This window comes from Strix uralensis, chromosome 2 (assembly GCF_047716275.1).
Source record: "Strix uralensis isolate ZFMK-TIS-50842 chromosome 2, bStrUra1, whole genome shotgun sequence".
Lineage (NCBI taxonomy): Eukaryota > Metazoa > Chordata > Aves > Strigiformes > Strigidae > Strix > Strix uralensis.
In genome coordinates this window covers 35,881,274-35,902,180 of record NC_133973.1, presented here as the reverse complement: position 1 = coordinate 35,902,180, position 20,907 = coordinate 35,881,274, and the positions used below count along the sequence as shown (strand labels likewise).

The following is a 20,907-nucleotide window of genomic DNA, read 5'->3' as shown; positions in this document are numbered from 1 at the left end:
AATGAAACAAACCACAGTGGTAAAGCTGAAAACACTAAAGTCCTCACAGCGAGGGAGGATAGGAACAGCTCATGCCCTCTGTACCCAACCAGCTTTCATCCAGCACCACAACACCCTGAGACAAACACTTCTTTGCCAAACAAGTGCTTTGTGTTCCAGGAGAAATTAGCATCTTTGCTGAACACCAAGCCCATCCTCAGCATTGAACAGAAATTAATTACTCAGGAGAGACAGACATTATTCTATACAAGGTGCTTCTTGCTTCAAAAGCCCAGTCATTTTGTTTTGGACTCCTCTGCACTATCTTAGGTACCTCTCCTCTGGGAGCTGTGCAATTTTGAACATGAGCACCCTCTTCTTCTTGCTTCCTCAGATAGTTTTCCCCATACATAGCCACTTCTTCTCAAGTTCATTATTTTTTCCTTACTAAAATAACTAATTTTTCTCACCAGCTGAGATAAATATTGTTAAACTAAGGGGAATTTTGGGGTGCTAAAAAGTCCTAATGACTCTTTGTTGCTTCCATAAATGAGGTACACATGTCAAAGAAATTCAGAATTTCTCTGCTCCATCACCATTTGGAAAAGTTCATGGCAAAATCAGACACATATTCTCACGGATTGATTTGTCTATGTTCCTCACAGAAACAGTTTAAATATTTACAACACACGAACAAGAAATAGAGCAAAATAACTTTTTGCTCTTTTATTTCTTCTTTTTTTTCTTTCCTTTTATATGAATTTAGGCATTGAGAAAATTGCTAGATTGAAAAGGCTACAGCTTGAAGTGTGTTGTTCCTATTTTTTCCCAGAATAGAAATATCAGGAGAGTAGTACTGAAGCTTCCTAAAACCTCAACTCTACTGCTGCTGTTCTCCTTTATTGGACTCATTGCTAAATGCTAGGCAGTAATTAAAGATCAGAATCAGCTTCTTTCTCACCACTTCAAATAAAACCAAAGTCAATTAAAACCAAGTGAAGTATTAATTTTTCTAAAATGGTCATTGATCTACTAGCAGGTATATTAATAGCACCTATTATCAGACAGGATGCCAAGCAGCTAAAAAATAGATACAAATTTTGACTTAACTTGAATATTAAGTAGTGTTACACAAATGAAAGATTTTGCAGCTCATTTCCTGAGACAGCCAGTTTTTGCTCAGTCCTGCATTTCAAAAATATGCTGCTAAAGTTGATAGATAGATAGCCAATATTATTAACCTGAAAGCATCAACTTAGTAAGTCTCATTCTATGAACTGAAAAAAAAAAGAATATCAAAACCCACTTGCTATTCAGTCGGAGGATTTTAACAGCGCAGATTATTTTCTTTGCATAACTGCTAGAAGGCCTGCAAAAGTTTATCAAAAATCAGAGCTGCATGAAGTCTGGGATTGACTGATTCTTTTGTCATGATAAGGATAACAATAGCTGAATCAATAAACCTAATTTAAATTTTAATTAAAGATTAATGTATGACAGATTAATTTTTAATCTCACTGTGTTTAACAGTTTCCTTTAAAAAGATTTTTATATTTGACCAATCACACTAAATAATAGCACGAACAAATGTTTGGTTGCTTAAACTTTCTCCCAGTAAGAAAATGAAAGTGTACAAGGTCTACTATCCAAACCCATCATTTGAAACACTAACAAATCTAGCCTAGATATTCTTCCTCCTCCTCCCAGAGCAGGTAAATTAGCTCTGGGCCATGTACACTGTGGGGGTCCTTCAGAGAGGGCTGCAGCACTGGGCCCCTTCAGCTCTTACACTGAAGATTCATAAAACCAGGGACCTTCTTCAAAGCATCTGAGCAAAATTTCCCCACCTGCCAAGGGCTATACTGCCTGGATCAGGGCTACAGGCAGGTCCATGCTTAAGCCAGCAGAGAGAAGAGAGGGGAGCTGCCAGATGAATTAAGCACAGGTCCAACCACTGTCAACAAAGGGCAACATCTTCAAGGAGGTGAGCTTTGTCCCAGAGAAATGGCTGGTTGCTTGTTTTCTTGGTTAAAGAACCAGAAAGCAGCTGTGCTGTTATTAGCCAGTGCTACAGAGCTGGACTGGTCCAGCTCTCACACATCCCCATGTCCAGCTGCTTTTTATAGGCTGACGTGTGATAATAGCTGGCCTTCTCTAATGGTAGCTATGACAGTTTCAGCGATGCCATCAGAATTTAGGGCTTTCTTCTGAAAACCATGGAGTACCTCTACACCAGTCCTCTCAGTACTCTTTCAAGTGAAATATAAATCAAAAATATAATCTCTGAAACTAAGATATCTTTAGAAAAACTGATTTCTTCAAGTTGTCTCTTCTAAAAGCAAGTACCACATACCCACATTTAACTTGTTTTCTAGCCCACCTAAAAAGATGCACCATTATGAAACTGCCCAGGCAACCCCACTGAAATGTTTTGTTGCTTACCAAAAATCCAAGTGATTTTGGATAGAACATAATTTCTCTTGATTTGTGTTGCATTTCCAAACATCACTTCTCGCCAACATCTGCCTGGCAGAAACAAGTGCTTTACCCTGAACTCTCATCTCCTCCTCTGATTTCATAACAGCTAAACCAGGCTTCAGCAATGACATTAGCCACAAACCTAGAAACAACCACCAGAATTCTTTGTGGGTGATTCACAGATTTTGTTGTCAAAAAGCTAGTGATCTTCCTTATTTCCTGAATTTTACAGCATGCCAAGCTGCGTGTTCACACTGTTTTGTCTTTAATCCTGGGTTCACAAACATTTCCGCAGTAAAATTTGACATTTTTATAAAAAGCTCTGTGTCAGTAAAGTTCAGGATAGAGCTAACCTTGGATGTTCTGTTCTCTTTGTAAGTAGCATTTTAAGAAGAGGAACAAAAGCCATCCAAACATGCAGACTCAAATTATGTGTTTAAGAGGTCCGCACAGCAAGAGCTGAAATGGATCACATGTATATTTTAATTAAATGTTTATCTCACAGTCATGACAGCACAAGTGTGCAGCAGCTACAAGCCATTACAGAAAATGCTTTTTTCACAGCAAGCGTCATTCCAACTAAAGGAGTTTTTCTCTCAGCCATCCCTTGGCATTAATGCTAATGTGGGATTTCAGCAGTGCCCAAACATGCCTTGTTCTAGTCTCAGTCCTGGTTACTACTGTGTGCTAAATACATGTTCCTCCAGAGGGTTGCATCTGCTATGCATTACGTAGCATAGAGCCAATATAGCAGTCAGCTATATTTTTCCAGAAAAGATTGGCCATCTTGGAAAAGCTCTCCCATAAACAATGCTTCTACCCCTTTCCAAGGCCAAATGCATTTAAGGTCTATGTTCTCAGCAGTTGAGCAGGCAACCTGCAGAGCATCCAGCTCTACTAATGCCATCTGTGGGCATCACCCTAGGAGGATTGCTGCAGGTGTGTCTTAGTGATTGCATCTTGTGGTGTCAGCCTGAACATTTCGGAGAAGAAGCAGTTCCCATCCAAACTGCACATCAAAGCTGGAGTTTTCAAAAAGACAGGGTTTTATCAAACTGTAAAATTTAGAAGTGTTAGAGGATGCATTTTTCCTTTCTTCATTTCCTACTTGGGATTTATATCTACCTCATTCCCATCTCTGTCTCCCCAGCAATGAGTGTAGAGACAAAAACTTGCTTCTGAGGTGCTGATCTCATTTAACCTTTGGGTTTATGCAGAACAGAGAACAGGAGCTGTTCTACTGCTTTCTTCCCCAAGATGAGTAATGCAGCAGCTCAAGCATCTCCTTCTCCACCCTTCTTTTATCCCAAACTAGATTTTCCTGTGGCCCTCCACCCCTTCATAAAAGGTGAGGGAAAGGGCAGGGGACTCAGAGCCCCTGGAGGAAAAGGGAGCCCCTTTGGCTTCTCTCAGCCTGAGATCATGCTGCAGGAGGCCAGCTATGGCACAGCATGGCTGCACACCAGTGTGCAGCCGGGTGTCCCCTGTCGTCTCCTCTCCTGAGGCTTTTATGACATGTTTTTCCCCAGCAGCAGTGAATCTAGTGACTGGAGAGAGACCATAAAACAGACTGAGCTCAAAGTGCTGTCAAATGCCAAGGTAACCAAACTGGAATATTTGTGTGAATTATATATTTCCTGAGATTCTCTGGAATAAGAATTAAAGATGTTGCTTATGACTGTGGAAAAGAAATAGGAAACCAACAGAAACTCATGCAAAGGCTGTGATTCTTGCTGACTGGTCATCCTCTCCGTTACAGAAGTAAGACAGCTGGATAGGTCCAAAACCATAAAGAGAACTATTAGCCTTAACGTACTGCCAGGGGTCTTCTCCACAGCCCCTGCTACCTAGGATCCTCTCTGCTCCATGCCATACCTCTGCTCTGGTGGGTCAAGTTGCTCTGCTTTGTGAAAAATCCTGCCAAGACCCTTCTCTGGTGAGGCAGCAGCAGGGAGCTCAGCTGGACCCTGGTGCCTTTGCTGTCTGCTCCAGGTGTTTGTCAAGTAATAGCAGAACAGGCAGCCCGCGCACCACGCCGGAGGAGAGCATTCCATCTGTGGGCCAGAATTCATCAGGAAGCTTGCAGATTAATAGCAATGGATTTTTAAAAGGTCAGAACAGGTCTTCTGCTTACTCAGGATTTGCATTTTGAAAGCAGAGCCACCATAGATACAACTGTGTACTGCAGCTTCTTTTAAACAAAATTCACCTAGATCCTCCTGTCATGGGTACCTGCTAGGAGAAATAAAGAACTTGTGTGGTGCTGATTCCATGTCTGAGAAACCACCAAATCTATAAATGTCTCCCAACAGTCAAACACAGAGTAGGGTACAAAATTCTGGTACTTCATGTTCCAGCTCCACTGAATTGAGTTTCCCGTTTCCAAGGACTGCAAGTGCCAATTCTGGAACAAGCTTCTCTCTCTGGTCAGACACTGCATTATCTGATATATTAAATTTCCCAGATTTAGTTGACAGAAAAATGTAATCATCATCCATTTGAAAAAGCACAGCTGAAAAAATGATTAAAATTCATACACATCAGGCAGCTTGATTTGCTGGGCATGGCCTGAATATAAGGCTAAATGAAGGTTAAATATTGGCTGAATAGTAATTGCACCATCTCTTTGAGAAGCTGTTTATTGAGAATGTATATGGTACTGTTACCTAAAAGTGGCAGTGCATTTGAGATTGAATCAGAGAAGCTTTTCTGCCTTATGCATGTACCATTTCTCAGACTAAGCTACATGCAGTTAGAAAGCAAAAATCAGATACAAAATACTCAGTGAATGAAGTATATTTAGTTCCTGATAGGAGAAATATTAACCAAGTAAATCAAACATTTCTAACTCAGCATTTTTCCTTCAGAAAATATCATTTCACTGACATTAAAATCTCATACTGGGGGAAAAAAATGTGCATTTTTTTAATATTTTGAAAAAGACTAAAACATGGCCATCTTTTTCTAATTTAGATGCATTATACAATATATCACTTTTGAAGAAGTCAGAATGAAAACAGAATGCTTTGACTGATCCAAGTTAGACTTTGTGTAGAATTTCACTTAATATCAATTCCATATTTTATACTTGTCATATGTTTTCATCTTGTTTAGAAAGAAATAGATTTTGGAGTGTCAGAAAGTCCCACTGATTTGAAACTATGGCTTCCCACCAGCTCAATTTCCTATGCATAGTCACCTCTTGTGCAAATATGACCTAATAATATATGCTTTCTTCCACGGGGCATGTGATTTTATTACCGTTGATCATGGTCAGGCCAGCCACTCCAGCCCACTCCATGGTAACTTGCATTTTCTGATGTGGGGCTTGTCCCTGGTCCCGTCATCAGCTGTGAGACAAAGACAGCAGCTACCACAAAGACCTCTGATTGGAATTCACAGATAGCATTAGATCGCAGCCATAAAATTTCAAATATAGTGAACAGCTTCTTGGTCTGATTAAGTAAGAAATGTGAAAATAGAAATACCAAATTGCTCAAATCATTTACAGGAACAAAAGCACCAGTTTTAACATTAAAAAAGGAAAAAGGAAACAAACAAAAAAAAGCCAATGAAAGTTAATTCCTTAAATTCTTATAGGAAAAAACATCTGTCCCCCCTCCCTTCCTTTCCCACTCACACACAACCCCCTCTCTTCAGTCGCTGCACCAGAGCCACGAGTGACCATGCTGCGATGTGGCTGGGACGTGGAGAAGACATACACACCTTTCATAACCCACCACACAAGCATGTTGTGCACAGATCCCCAGGCATGCTGAAACACAGATACATTGAAATGCTCACTGGCACCCTTCCAGATCTTACTCCTTTCAAGAGCTTTAGACACAGGATGAGGTAAGTATCCCATTTCCAGGTGTGTTCTGAATCAAGTTATCAGAACCCCTGGGAATTTCCCATTGCTAGCTCTGAATGAGAGGTTATATATATTTAATTTTTTTGACTCAAAACTGAAAAAAAGCACTGATTCCTTGTCAGATGTACACAAATACAAAAAGGAGGGGAACAATATCTTACAACAACATGGTTTTTGCAACATTTTCCATCAACGACAACTGATGCTTACAAAAATGCTTACAAAAAGTGGCAAATTCAGGGTACAACATGACTTTTTTCTTTTTTTAGCTTGATTAAAGAGAACAAATTAACTAATACGAAATGTTTCTGACAATAACTTGGTGGCACTATAGAAATTTTATTCTAAATCTCTGTTCTTTTTTGAGGCAATCATTTTCACACCAGGGAGAATTTTTTAGTACAAATTTGACAGTGAAAGTCTAGATGAAGAAGAGAATATACTGCAAGCACCTCTACTGCCTTTAAATGTCAGCATGTCCCTTGTGGCACACCAATAAAACAGACCGAGCAAAGCTAGGTAATTTGCCAAATCCCACACAATGTCTGCAGGAGAACCAAGGTATCAATCAGGAGTTCTTGACTCCTAGCCTTTTGCTTGTTTTTAATAGCACACATTGCTTTCTCATTCTCCTTAACATCTAAAAATAACAGACTGACAAATCTTGCACCAAATATATTTGCAGCCAAAAGGTCATCTGGGCAGAGACCATCTCTCTGCCTTGTAGCACGCTGCTTGGTGATACTTAACAAACACAGGAGCAATGCTCAGATACAAACCTACAAAGTCACCGTAGCTTTTTTGAGCACCATACTGGAGTTTCAGACACTAGGTGCATATTCATCTAATTACCTCAATATTAATGCAGAGTATTTAAGTAAAGTTCCCCCACCTTCTCACCCTTACCCCAGGCAAAGTGCAAAAGTCAGCTCTAACTCCACAGGTCAGCACCTCCCCCTTCTTCATAATTCCTACAGCAAAATAGTTTCATTGCGAGCACTGACACAGAGGCTATAGGAATTAATCTCAAGGAGTAGAGAATTTCCTACATGTTTGGTTTGGTGTTCTTATGATACAAATGAACCTTTTGACAAAGTAGACCAAAACCTCTACGGTGATACCTCAGCAGAGGATGTTATGAATAAAGTGAAAGCAATATAATAGAAGCATCTCACATGCACATAGAAATCACAGCTCTCAGCTGGAGACCCCCAGACCAAATTCTGTACTCCTGTACCTGAGTGAAACCCCACTCACTCCGGTAGCAGGGACACCACTGCTTTCTGTGCACACTTGAGTCCTCTGCTGCTGAGGTCTTACTCCAGGCTGAACTGGGAAGCAAACTTCCCATGCAATGATTGAAAATGAGTTGTTCTTATGGGATATCCCATTCAATTTTGTGCAGCAGAAAGTCTCCCTCATTCTGCCAAGTGCCAGCAGGAAATCGCTGAACCTCAAAATCATCTGGACTTTGTGGCTGTTGGCCAAAAAGATGCAGTCAGTAATGGCCCATAATTCTTCCCCCCCTTCATTTCATTTAGAGTCCTTTTTTTATCACAGGTGTGGAATTCGAAAATAAAAAGTCCCGTTGTAATGAAGACCACCTCAAGTAAAACAAAAGCTGAATGAGGCTGTTGCTATGTGTAATCTGAAGTAGGCTGACCTAGAGATGAAAAATCACTGCATTTTGGCCCAAACATGTATTTGATTCCGAGATTCTGAAGCACCCTTTTTCCCCTGACTTTTTAATACCATTTTATTTTTGCTAGCTCCCATCACAAAGTGGAATAATATATGGTAAGAGTGCATGACACAACATATTACTGTGTAAGCTACCATGAAATCTTAAACGAAGTGCACTGTGAGGAAATGCATCAAGTCACTCTGGGTCACCGCACCAAACCCTTGTAGCACTGTAAGACAGTACAAAGCATAAGCCTAAATAGCAGTAGACAGCATGAACAAACTGTAACCTCAAAATAATTGCACAGGATGACTTTTCAAGAATAATGAATCTGGAGGTGGCATCAACTTTGTTATTAATTCTAATCAAAGGTGGGGTTGTAACCTTACCCACATATCAGCAATAGCTTAGGGGAATTATTCTGTCATTTTCTTAGACTGCATGGTGCAAATATTAAGCTTGATAAAACCTTTCATTCTAGCTGCAGGGAAAATTGCTGATGGGGTACACTGAAATAGTGTCCACGCTTCCCGCCAGGCAGAGGGAGCTACCGCAGCCTGTGGTCTGGAGAGGAACAGCCCACGTGTTATCAGGAACCAGAGCACGGTCCCAACTTCTTGTTGAAGCAAATAGGACATAATGTCAGAGATGTGACCAAGCTCTCTACAGCATCCCCACCCCAGCACAGGTACCTTGTAGCAGGAGCCCAGCTGTGTGACAAATTCAGTGCAGGCAGAAAGTGGCTTGGACACTGGCTCCTGCTCACAAGCCGCTCTTCACTCTGTGGCATTGCTCAAGTCTCTGTGCAGTTCAGCTCCTCACCTGTTGAATGGGAATAATAAGCATTTAGAGGATAAATTAAAGTTTTAATTACACTGGTTGTATGGTAACAGGGCTATCCAAAGCAGTAACTAATTGCTGATTTCAGATACATGGAGCTAAACCCAGCACTGTCAGCAGGACCTTTTCTGTTCCCATTTGATAACAAAACAATAAAAATGTTGCCACGTTAGCTTGGCTGCCTGAAAAAAAATGTCTCCTTCACTCAATCCCCATAATTTAGTTTGCCTTGTCTGATATAACACAGGCCAAAATTCATCTTGCAACTTGCCTTGCACAGTTCTGACCCAGGAATGGGGACAGGGGAGCAATAAGAATAGTATCCACTGTGGTGTGTGCCTTTCACAGAGAAGTAGCAGCTCTTATGGTGCTGGTTACAGCCCACAAAGCTCTAACTGAACATTAAACCTAATAAAAACCCCACAATGAAGTAAGATGGCAATTAATTTTACTACTTAGGTAACTTGCCCAGCAATCAAGTATTTGCACAACACTCGGTCGTGATTCCCTAGCCTCTGAAAACATAAAACAAACAGACCGTTAGGTCATTAAGACCTAACGGAGAGCTGCAACATATACAAAGGCTCATTACCACTCATTAAAAATGCTTCGAGTTTAAAGAAGTGAGACAGCAGTTAGGGGCAACCATCAGAGGTCTCATCAGCTCACGATGTATTTAAAATACAGTGTGCGGTGAGGTGAACAGGTGCAAGCGCAAGCCCACTGCAGGGTAACCGAATCCTGCCACTGCCATTCTCCCATGCCAGGCAGCAGGGACAGATGGTGTGGGGAGCTGGGGAGCCACCGCACGGGGACACGCGGGGGCAAGTGGCTGCCCAGCCCAGCAGCCACACTCCTCCACCACCCCCGGCAGCCATGGTCCTCTGCCACCCCCCAGCAGCAACGCTCCCCCACCACCACCCTGGCTTCACTCCATACCCATCACAGCAGGGCCTGGGAGTCCAGCCTCGAGGTATTCATTGGGCTCCTATGCTTCTTCTCAAATAGACCATTCCTTCCAGTTATAGTTTTAATTAATTTAGAATGAATTATTTGGGTCTCTTAATTTCCCGACTTATTTTGAAAAAATCCAATTAATGCTGAGCTAAGTAGCTCCAAAGGCTCCCCAGCTCTCATCTACCCTGAAGGGATCCAATTAAAATGAGACACTAGTCAAAATGTCAAACCACAATCATTTTTAAAGCCATTGTGCAACAGATCTATGGCTACATATAAACCACACAGTTACAGAATAAATCATGCAATACTTGGAAACCTAAAGCCTAAAACGCCCTCACTCAAGATGCAGCCTTCCCTGTCAACTAAGAACATGTTCAGAACTTACAGCAAATAATAAAAGTCACATTTCCTTTCACAGGACAATTAAAACTATGGCGTAGAATGAAACATATGTAAATTAGACCATAATGCATGATAAGGGCTTAAATGCAGAACAGGCAGTCCAGAAGCCCTGCTGACTGCAGAGCTGATGGACCTCTGAGCCAGCACAGGCAGAGGCTGGTAAAGCCACACCATGCAGAACTGCAGAAATCTCTCTGTTCTGCTTCCAGAGACACGCAGGCACACTGGCAATCACTTCAAGGGTCTCTACAACTGTGGCACATTTTAAACTGGAATCCTTGTGATCCACTTACAGATTTTTTCTGTGTTAGCTTTCTCAAACCTTTAGAGAGCATAATAAGGTCCCTCTCATACACAACGTCCCTCACAGGATACAGTCTTTTTCTTGATTTCAATTTACTTGACAAATCCTAACTCTTTCATTCTAGCTCTGAAAGTATTTTGTCTAGCTGTGGAAAAGAAACAGGTATTAAATCATTGCTGAATGGAGACTAAATTAAAAACTGAGACAGGTCAAAATTTCAGATGAGACTTTGTTTTTAATGCGTTGTAACTCTAACATAATTCATCTTGACTTCTGCAGAAAATTAGCCCCCTCTTTCCCACCAGTCAAATTTGTCATAACCAAAGCAGCAGGATTGCTGAGTACTTGGTCTGAGCACAGGGAGGTAATACTGTTTCAAAGGGACTTAATTTTTTTTTTTTTTTTTACTTTATCTCATTGCCCTTGTAATGAAAACTCAAAATTTCCCACTCACTTTGAAGTTAAATTTCAGAGGTGAAGAAAAGGATTAGAAACACACGAGTCTTAGGAATGGCACACTCCTTTGGGGAAACCCATCCAGGGGTCACTGGTCTCGGCATGCCACCAAAGAGCAGCAAAGGAGCTGGTAGGAGACCAGCCCAGAGGGGTGCCTGAGGCAGCAGGGAGACATCGCAACAGCACTGGCTGCTGCTGGTCCTCTCTGCCCCTGGCTGGCTGATGTCTCCCTCCCAGGGCACAGAGATCCTATCAAATACGGCACCCATGCTTCTGGGTTTGCCTGGAAGAGCACTGCAAAAAACAAACGACCCTTTGAGGAAGCTGCTGCACAACTAGTGCATTTCTCAAATGTATAGTGCTCTGTGAGCTGCCAAGTTCTTCTCCCTCTGCCATTTTGTGGGAAAGAAGATCTCCTTTAGACTAAAAATCGCACAGGAAATGTCTCAAGAGATGATTTTGTCATATGGTTTCATGTCCTTCAGCCCTTCCCACCTGTGAAATGAACAGAAAAATGGTAAGATCTTTATATTTCCATTTGTGCATACTTGAGAATTGAAATGTAAACACATCTTGTCCTGCAAAACCAAGAAAAACAAAGGCTTGAGTATTTCTGCCAGGCATAAGGAAAGAGAAATTAAGATCAGTAAGCACAGTAGAGGTACGGTCCCACTTCTGCCTGGCTGTAGCAGGTAGGTACAGTAGAGCAGTTTTCACGCTAAAGCTTTCCCTGACAGTCACCCCTCCAGGGTCTGAGGCGCTGAAGTAAGTGGAGGGAAATGCTGGAGAGGTGATGAAGTACCACAGTGCAATAACTGGTGGTAAACATCTTTCTAAATGTAATGTTGTAAGTGAAAGAGACTGAGTACCAAGAAACAGCAGTTTTTACCCATCAGAAGCAAGCTATCTGAGCTTGGAGAGGAGGCTGAAGAGAATGAAGGCAGAATTTTCTGGAGCAGTTTACATAGCCCTAAAAAAGATTGGAGGCATTAAACTGCCAATATTTGCTCTTCCCAAGACTCTTCATGTGATTTTATATGATGCCAGCAGTGCAGAGAAACAATGTGCATTTCTACAGGCTGCCATTTGTGCCCTCAAAATTAAACATTTTTTAATTGCTTGATTACCTTCTAAATAACTGATGTGTGGCAGGCTTGTCCAGGGGTTATGTAACTTTATTTACTAAGTATTCCACATACACTGTGCAGCTGAATTTTGCTTAGTAATACATAGCTAATAATGTGCAAATATTTAAAGGAAAACCACCGCATTCTCTTCATGTACTCCCATTTTGTTGGCAGCATGTTTTTGCCTCTTAAATTCACTTTTCCTGATCAGCTGTGTTTCTCCTAACACTCCTGAGCGTTAGTGTTTTATTGTAGGGCTTCCATGAGTTGTCGGAGATGGGGCAGGTTCTCCAAGTCACAGGTCTCTGCCATGGCCAGGTGTTTCTTCACCCAGAGGACACTGGACTACACTTTGAGCTTGGAACAGCTGCCTCTCTCCATGCCTTTTAACAAAATATAGTATCTTACAGATTTTTTTGCCCTATAGCAGCTCCCAGAGTGAGGTTCAGCAGAGCTGTGAAGGGAAGGTAACAGAGAAGTTAGTCTCTGTTATCTAAATTCAACCCACATATTATCACAATGTCCTTGAGGAGTTTTGCTGATGTTTGTGCATTGGCCACCAGCCCAAACCTCAAAGCAGCATAACTAAAAGGTGGCTCCAATCTTTAGGGGAACCAAGTCAACCTGTGGATCACAGGCTCAGGGGCTAGCTCCAGCAGAGAAAAGTTTTTGTGTAAGTTCATCAGTTAGCCTGGGCAACTGTTGGATATGGCAGCGTGGGTTCGTTACATGCCAGGGAACCAAAGGATGGCACAATGCAAGTCATATACACTCTCAATAAACCATCTGAGACTCGGCAGCAGGTGAGTTACTGGTTGAGGAAATATAGGAATAAGAACTGCATTTAATAAAGAAATGTTAATCTTTGTTCACAGACTCACCGCTTGTGAGAAGGAAGGGGCATCAAACAGGTTACACATTGTAGAATTGCTTTCTAAGCTCAACCTCATATAATGTCACAGACCTATTTCTTTTCTGGCATATGTCTTTTTACCATCACTTCTCTGCCTATATGAACAAATAATTAAGAGTTTGGGAAAGCAGTGGGTCCTTATTACAGCACTTCTTCCTTCTCGGTTACAGGAATGACCTGCCAAGCTCGAAGTTCGTACATTACAAGTGAGATCCTGTGGGGTTACCGTTTCACCCCTGTCCTCACTCTGGAGGATGGATTTTATGAAGTTGACTACAACAGTTTTCATGAAACATATGAGACCAACACACCAGTTTACAGTGCCAAAGAGCTGGCAGAGATGGCCAGCCGAGCAGAACTGCCCCTGACGTGGTCTGTTTCTAGCAAGCTGGACCAGCATGCTGAGCTGGAAACAGAGGAGGAAGAAAAGAATCAAGAAGACCAAAACGAAAGAAACGGTGATGTGGCAAACTTGGAGAATGAATCCAAAGTGTAGAACAACTGGAGGCATAAGGGACAAACCACCTCCTTGATCTTTGTCTCTTTTTTCTCTCTTTTCTTTCTCGGACAGGTCTTTTTTTTTTTTTTTCTTCCTTATTATCCTTAATTCCAGGAAAATAAATACTTAAGATGCGGAATATCTACCTGCCCAATTTAAACTCAAGAGATTCACAGACTAAGCAAAGGCGTGGGTTAAAGCTGCAATACCCATTATCGATGGTGGAATCTCTATCCCCACCCTGGCAATGACTGCTGGCTTCCTCGGCACCTCTCTGAGTTGAGACCTCCAGGTTTATTCACATCAACAACAAAAAAAACCCAAAACAATGGAAATATATACAAGGGATTTAAAAGGCAAGACTAATTAATGCTCATCAAAGTAATGGGCCTTGTCTCCAGTTTTTACGTATTTCAGAGCAGTTTCACATACTGAGTGACAAGCCTCTATGAAATGGGCCTTGCAGCTTTAAGATGAAGGTGAGCAGAGGGATCTGCAATCCAACACAATACTGTACATATGCCTTATGTAATTACTTTCTCTTTATATTTAGTAATAAATACCGCATGTACAAAAGTACTGTAGTAAAGAACTTCTAAATAATGTACATAGATGTGTAATTAATGTAGGTTTAGAAACAGAGTTCTAGAAATATTGGGATGCAAAAACTAACTACCCATCAAGTAGGCATTTCTCTTCTAATATTTGGATTGTAATATTGACTTTTTCCCCTATATCTGTGGCTCTTCTAGTGCATGACATTTTCTTCAGTGTACCAGACTGGCAGCTATTTAGAGTACCTCACTGTTTGCCAAACAGATCGTTTCACTGACTCTAAAAAGCCATAAGTCTGGGAGAGGGCAGGGCAGACAAATTGTAACATAATTACTGATATACTGTGAAAATGTTTACAAATAAGACAAACCATTCCTGGTTATTTTTTTGGCAGTTCATCCTAAAATTTAGGCTGTGGCAAACTCATGGCAAACCAGAATTTCCTGTATACTCTTAACATAGCAAGCATGTTTCATGTGGAACTATTATCCTTTATGTGCAATATTTAGGGAAACTTCTCCCTTCTCCCCACCCAAACCATGGGATTTCAGCGGAGTAGTTTGCTACACAAACAGTACAAGCCATTGAAAACCGAACATTGCACCTTAGCAAGTAGATTTTAGCTGCTCACCTGGGAAGGAAACAGCTGAATTTCATCTGAAGCCATAATCAATGAAATTCATTTGTTGACAGCGCCAGTGCTTGGCCGCTCCTGCAGAGTCACGGATGGTGCGACATCCCTGGATATATGCTTCAACAGGGTTTCTCAGCTAAACACATGGTTCCTGACACCCGTGCTCAGAAGAGTGGTTCCCTAATGACTTTCTTCACCTTAGGCTAGCTCCTTGGCTGTTGTAAATCAGTGTAAATCCTGTGCATTCCAACTTGACAACTTTAAAATTCACTGGGCAGTGATAATTTGCATAGCTTACACGACAACGCTCACACGGGCAGGGAAGCTGATGTGTACGGTGACAGTTTCATGGACATGCCCCCTAAGGGGCTGCTCACACGGTGCAGCATTGCCCAGTGCTAAGGATCACTCAGTCAGGCCCAGCGTTCATAAAATACTACCTGTTGAAAAGAGATTGTGTTGCTTTTGGTGGGTTTTCACTCAGGCCCATCAAGAGCAGCATTTCTGTCAGCGAAGAAGAAGCTGCAGCCTTAATTTTGTTTTTTATACCTGCCTACTCCGGAAAGGAAGAATACACTGAAGAGAATCTGAAGCATTTTTGTACAGAAACATTTACCTTAAAATAGAAGAGAAAAAAAATAACCTCAGGAGAAACTTAGTGGGCAGGTGGAAATTTTGCACTGTGATACAGCTTTCACATTAATTTCACACTTATTTTCAATTTTTTTTGTGGAAACAACTGCCCCTTGCTAATTTTCACAGCATGTAGCTAATCAGTGGGGTTTCTGCAGGTCCTCTAGCTGTGCTTCATGCTGAGGTGGGCAGAGTAGGCTGTGGGGAAAGGGTTGTACACCAGGGACTGGCAGATCAGGCTGAATGGAAAGAGTTTTTTTGTTTCAGCTCTGAATGTTTTCCCCAGAAGGCTTTCACAGAGCAGCATGATGTAAGGAATGGTGCAGAATATGGATTTTTGTTCCCTCCACCCGGGATGGCTGATTCTGCCAACTCGGTAAGAGTTACTTAAGTTTTGTGAAATAACACTCGTTTTACTACAGACCTTTCAAAGCCCCAGCATCAGCAGCTGCCAAGTGCTCCAGTTCATCCATCACAAACCACCCATAAGGCTACCCATGAGGGGTACTTAGAGTTTTTAAGGAAGGGTGGCTCCACAGCTCCCCTAGAAGACTGAAGCCTTATAGCAAAGGAGCTGGGGAGAGCACGGCATCAGTAGTGACGAGCCACCCGCGTGTGTTAGTCCTAGCGAAAGGTGCACGAGCTGAAAGCTAACCATTCCTCTGAGGATAAACCTGCTTTTTGCTCTTGTAATTTACTGGGCCACTCTATACTTCATTGCTGCAGTTTAAAAAAAGTTTGCATTAATTAGAACAGCAGCTCAGGGCCCTAATTAAACCTTTTTTGTGTCCTTTAGCGCAAAAAAAATAGACTTTCCACCACTGGGGCATGCGCATGTATAAGCTATATTTTTGTGAATAGGGCACTTAAAGCTTAAGGTGTGTGTGTTCGTCTCTTTCTCTCTCTCCCCCTGTATTTTATTGTCTTTGGTATTAATGTAGTACGGACTGTAAAGTTTATGAAATCTCATTTTTGTAACATAAGCTTAAAAAAAAATAGAAGCCTCCAAAGCTTTCAACGGGGAAGCTTCACATAAACTTTGTACTAGAATGTCCCTATCAAACACCTCTATTTTTCTACAATGATTGATTAAGCAGTTTAACAATGTATTTTGTGTCAATGATTTCGATTGAACTGGTAAAAAGACAATTAAGAACTGAATGCTGTTAATTAACAATGGATTTTCAAGCCGTACATACTGAGTGGTGTTTTCATTAACAGTAACTAACTTAACCTGGGAACTTCATCTCCTAACCCTAAACAATATACTGTGAAATATCAGTGCCCTATGGGAATATTTTTGGCAAATCACCTTTAAGGAACATGAATAATGCAACATTTTAATATAATTGATTACATAATTAATCAAGATCTATTACATCTCTGTACACTTCACTAATACATTTTGATGTCTTTTTCTCAGAGTATCTTGTGATTTCCAGAAGCAAAAGAATTTACAGAGATAAATGTGAGCTCTCAGTAATCTGCTGCAGCTCTTAATTCCTTCTGCCAGTGAACAGAAATGCTGCAGAGGTGCTTTGTACAGACTTTGTGCAGTGTTACACAGTCCTCTCTAGCTCCTTCTTACTTTTTTTCCTTTTTTTTTTGTAATAGCACACTAATTGTTTCTCCCCTGCCCAAGCTTACAAACCAGATCTTTCAGATGTTGATAATAGACACACAGACACACTGCTTTTACTGGAGCAACACAAATTTATACTAGGTGAGAATTTGACATTCAGCAGATACTTGAAGCTCTGACTTATTATTTAGCAATAAATACCATCTTACCAGGATTAAAATAAATTTCAGAAGTTATTTCAAAATAGGCATCAAAAAAAGCAAACGCTCTCTTAGCAGTGTATAGCTGTTATGATCTAGATCTTTGTGCTACAAAACCATAGTTGTTGGCATTGATGTGAGCCAACCCAACAAATTTAACTTCTGTGATCAAAGTTGAATGTCTGCTTCTACAAAGAGCCTTGCTGTGAGCATGCAGGTAGAGAGGATTTCACAGACTTGAGTCAGAGCTCTGAGCATCCCTTGCAAGGCAAAGGAAGGAGGTGGCATGCCAGAGAAGGGTCCCCAGCAGGCAGCTGCCAAAACAGGTGGGACAAGGTGCTGGCAAATGCAAGAGGAAAACTCTTGAAGTTAGCTTCAAACCATCTGTCAAGACAGGATCTGGATTTAACCCTGGTGCATGGAGGTGCCCATATCTGGGGTTGCCTGTGTTTCTCCACTGGAACTAAAGAGGGGAAACAGGCCTTCCAGAACCAGGGAATAAATCCCTCTTCTCTTTTCAGCCACAGGGCAGAAGTTCTCACTTTGCTGCACGGAATTGGGCTACTTAGGAGAGGGAAGACCTGGATTCAATGCTCTCTTCAGCCCAGGAGGTTCAAAGCTACATCCCACTTCTTCCAGGAAACTAATCCTGCCATAAGAGCTATGGCAGAACCCCAGCCCCTATGCCAAGGGCTGACTGGCTCCTGAATTCTCCTGCTAGCCCAAAGAATCTTTAAAATCACAGAATCACAGAATAATCTAGGTTGGAAAAGACCCTGAAGATCATCTAGTCCAACCTTTAAAATCTTGTGTTTTTAATGGAAGAATGGAAAATTCCTCATTCCCTGGGTCCATAACAGCCTCCAACCTGTCGATCAGGGTGCTCCCTGGCTAAATGGCAGACCTCAGGCTGAGGAAGGCACGGTGCTCAGGTTTCTCACCTCCTGAGCCAGCACGGCCAGCAGTCACCTGCTATCTGCGATGCAGCCTTTGCTTATGTTTCTGAATGCATCTAGCTACCGTTGTCTCCTAGCAGGGCAAATCCCACAGGGCCTGGGTTTGGTGTGCTCTGAACACCGCCCACCAGACCAGCCTTGCCGGGAGGTGGAGGTGGAGGGAAGCCAAGTCATTTTATCTCACTTCAGCTTTGCTGTCAGACGGGTACAGCAGCATGCAGCCCTGAGAGGATGCACAATGTTACACCCAGAAACCCTGCTTGGCGGGTGGAAGGGGTATCTGGGACTCCTGTCTTTTGCAGACTTGAATTTAAGCAAGTGGTTAATCTATACCACTTTCTCCAGTTATTTAATGTGGATGTGAATTAGAGGCTCAACGTGAAAACTTAATTTGTCTATATGGCAATAGGATTGTCAGACACCTCAAGTAGGGTATTTCTTAGCAGCTACCACCAGAGCTTCGACTGTGAAACAAACTTTTTACTATTATGGTACTCTGTCCATCAAAATATCTTTCTTTTCAGAATAGCAGCCTCCTTAACAGCCATGTTACCTCAGACACTTTTTAGGCTATAAATCAGACCTAATAAAACAAGAACAAAAGTTGGCTTGTCTTCCACTCTTGTTCTTTCAGCTCACAAACATGCTGTTTGGAAACACGTGCTTGGAAAACAGGCATAAATTTGTGCTTTGTGCTGTAAATAATTCTTAAAGACAAGACCTGAAAGCTGTTATTTATTATTCATATTAAATGATGCTCTTTTATGATTCCTGAGTGAATTTTAAACTTCTAGGATTTTGCATTTTGGAGGGGAGGAGTGGTGTTAGACATTCCAGGGCATGTTTCATTTTATGCCTTATTTCAAGCTTTCTTCTACCGATTTCCATTTTTTCCAGAAATTATAATCTAGTGGCAACTTCAGTGTAATGGCATACTTATTGTACCATTTGCCATTCTCCCATTTATTGTCTGTATACTGATGCTCTAATATAGTTTCACACAGAGAGCACACAGACATCATATCCAAAGATAGCATTCTAAAGAGACCTGTATATCTTGCTATTTCATCTCAAGTGTGAAATCTGTTTTCTATTCTAAGCAAATTCACAAGTATAAACCACAGCTCTTCCCTCATACTCCCTAACTTGTGTGTCATCGACACAGAATAAAAACTTCAGAGTTTCAAATAATACCACCTGCTTTGAGGCTTTTTTCTCAGAGGGCAGGACTGGGGAGACCCCTCCCCACTTCTTTTCTCTTTTTTTAAATCAAAAGCAGCAGCTCATGGGCAAGCTATGGGCATCATCCTGCTACCAGCTTGCTTTGAAGTCTGTGTCTGCCACCCTTCCAAGCCATAGAGCTGTTTTCCCTCAAATGATTATAAGCAGTCACTTGCATTAACTTTTCTGGAAGGTTTAAACTGAAAGAGCTGGTGGAGAACTGTTACCCCACCACACTTTCCTCCACATGTTTTTTGCAGTCTGACGGACTATAGTCCTCTGGACTTCTTCCAGGTCAGGAAAGGAGGATGCCTGGCACACAAGTGCAAATCCTCGCAGCCACCCTCCCTGGCCTCTTCCCCATCATTGTGACCAGGAGGACCCAAATTTCTCACTGAAATGTACATATTAAAGGATGTGTGATGTGGTGCTTGAGACGGCACCGTTCTAGTTCAGAAAGGATGGCAATGCAACCTACAGTGTTCGATCTGCTTCATGTGCACAGCACATCTTACGCAGCCGTCTGCCGAGCTGAGGAAATGGAGCTGGAGGATCGCACTGCTAGCAGAGCTCTTTAAACACCTAAGAAAGCTTCCCAGGAATGTAACTCTAATTAAATTAAATTCAAAGAAAAACGGACCTTTTCTAAAAAAAAAAAAAAAAAAAATATATCTTAATAAGAAATTTCTAATCTGAAACTATCAGTAAAATTGGGGGTGGGGAACCCAAACTGTTACACTTTGAAGTCATTATAACAAATCTTGTTCAGACAGTGATAGATGTTATTTCCTTTTCACAGCAACATTTTTGTTTTAGATGGATGAGATGCTAGAGCTAATCCCCTAAATCTTTGCTTGTGATTTTCAGAAATACTGAATATTTACCAGCCCTTACCAAGATCAGTAGGAATTAGGAGGCATCTATGTGGAGACAGTCTGCTCAGATTACAACCTAAGACCTTGCTGCTGCCTTTTGCTCCTGCTTTTAGGCTCCCTGGGAGATGATGGAGTCAGGAGAGGTCTCCACCTCACTGAAATGACATCCACATCAAATACGTGCTGAAGTCCTAAAGAATCCACACATGTTGCAGTAGATTTTAGGCACACATTTTTGAGCACCCCAGGGATCACTAAAGGCACTGTCAAATGTGCTGAAGATGCTACCAAACAAGAGCAAAGAATGATCTGACTCTCTTAAAGGCATTTTATTGAAATCAAGTTAAGGCACGGCGGTAGCACAAGAAGAGAAAACTGCACAGCTTGCGCTTGTGCTGTAGCTTCTGTAGGAAAAAATGGAAGATGCCACTTCACACAGAAAAGCCAGCAATCCTCAGCTCAATACTTAAAACACAGGAAAACAAGATAACGCACTTTCTAATCAAAAGGTAAAATGGTTCATATCAAATGCAAAAGATCCCTAGAAAGGGAAAGGAAGGAATGCAAATAAGTGTAAAATCTACAGATGAAACCCAACAGAAGTCTTGGCCAAAGGGCAGGGCCACCGGAATCAAGACTTCAAAGCTAAGCCATGTTACTGGCCATTTTTTACTTTTTTACAAAAGTATAAAACTTATTTCTTTGACATGCACAAAATTACTATTAATAAATAGG

The 20,907-nt window shown here is 41.6% G+C and overlaps 1 protein-coding gene across 6 annotated transcripts in view; it reads left to right on the top strand.

Moving 5' to 3' along the window:
• The window catches only part of KCNJ6 (potassium inwardly rectifying channel subfamily J member 6), a 173,455-nt gene extending 155,720 nt beyond the window's left edge, over positions 1-17,735 (top strand). For 4 of the 6 annotated variants that reach the window (XM_074858347.1, XM_074858345.1, XM_074858348.1 and 1 more), the window contains one exon: positions 13,188-16,530. In XM_074858347.1, coding sequence (XP_074714448.1) covers positions 13,188-13,513 — 326 coding nt within the window. In that variant the 3' untranslated portion in view covers positions 13,514-16,530. Of the gene's footprint in view, positions 1-13,187; positions 16,531-17,641 lie in introns of those variants that run through there. The other 2 variants (XR_012627489.1, XR_012627488.1) reach the window with 2 other exon arrangements.
• Positions 17,736-20,907: the final 3,172 nt, after the last annotated feature.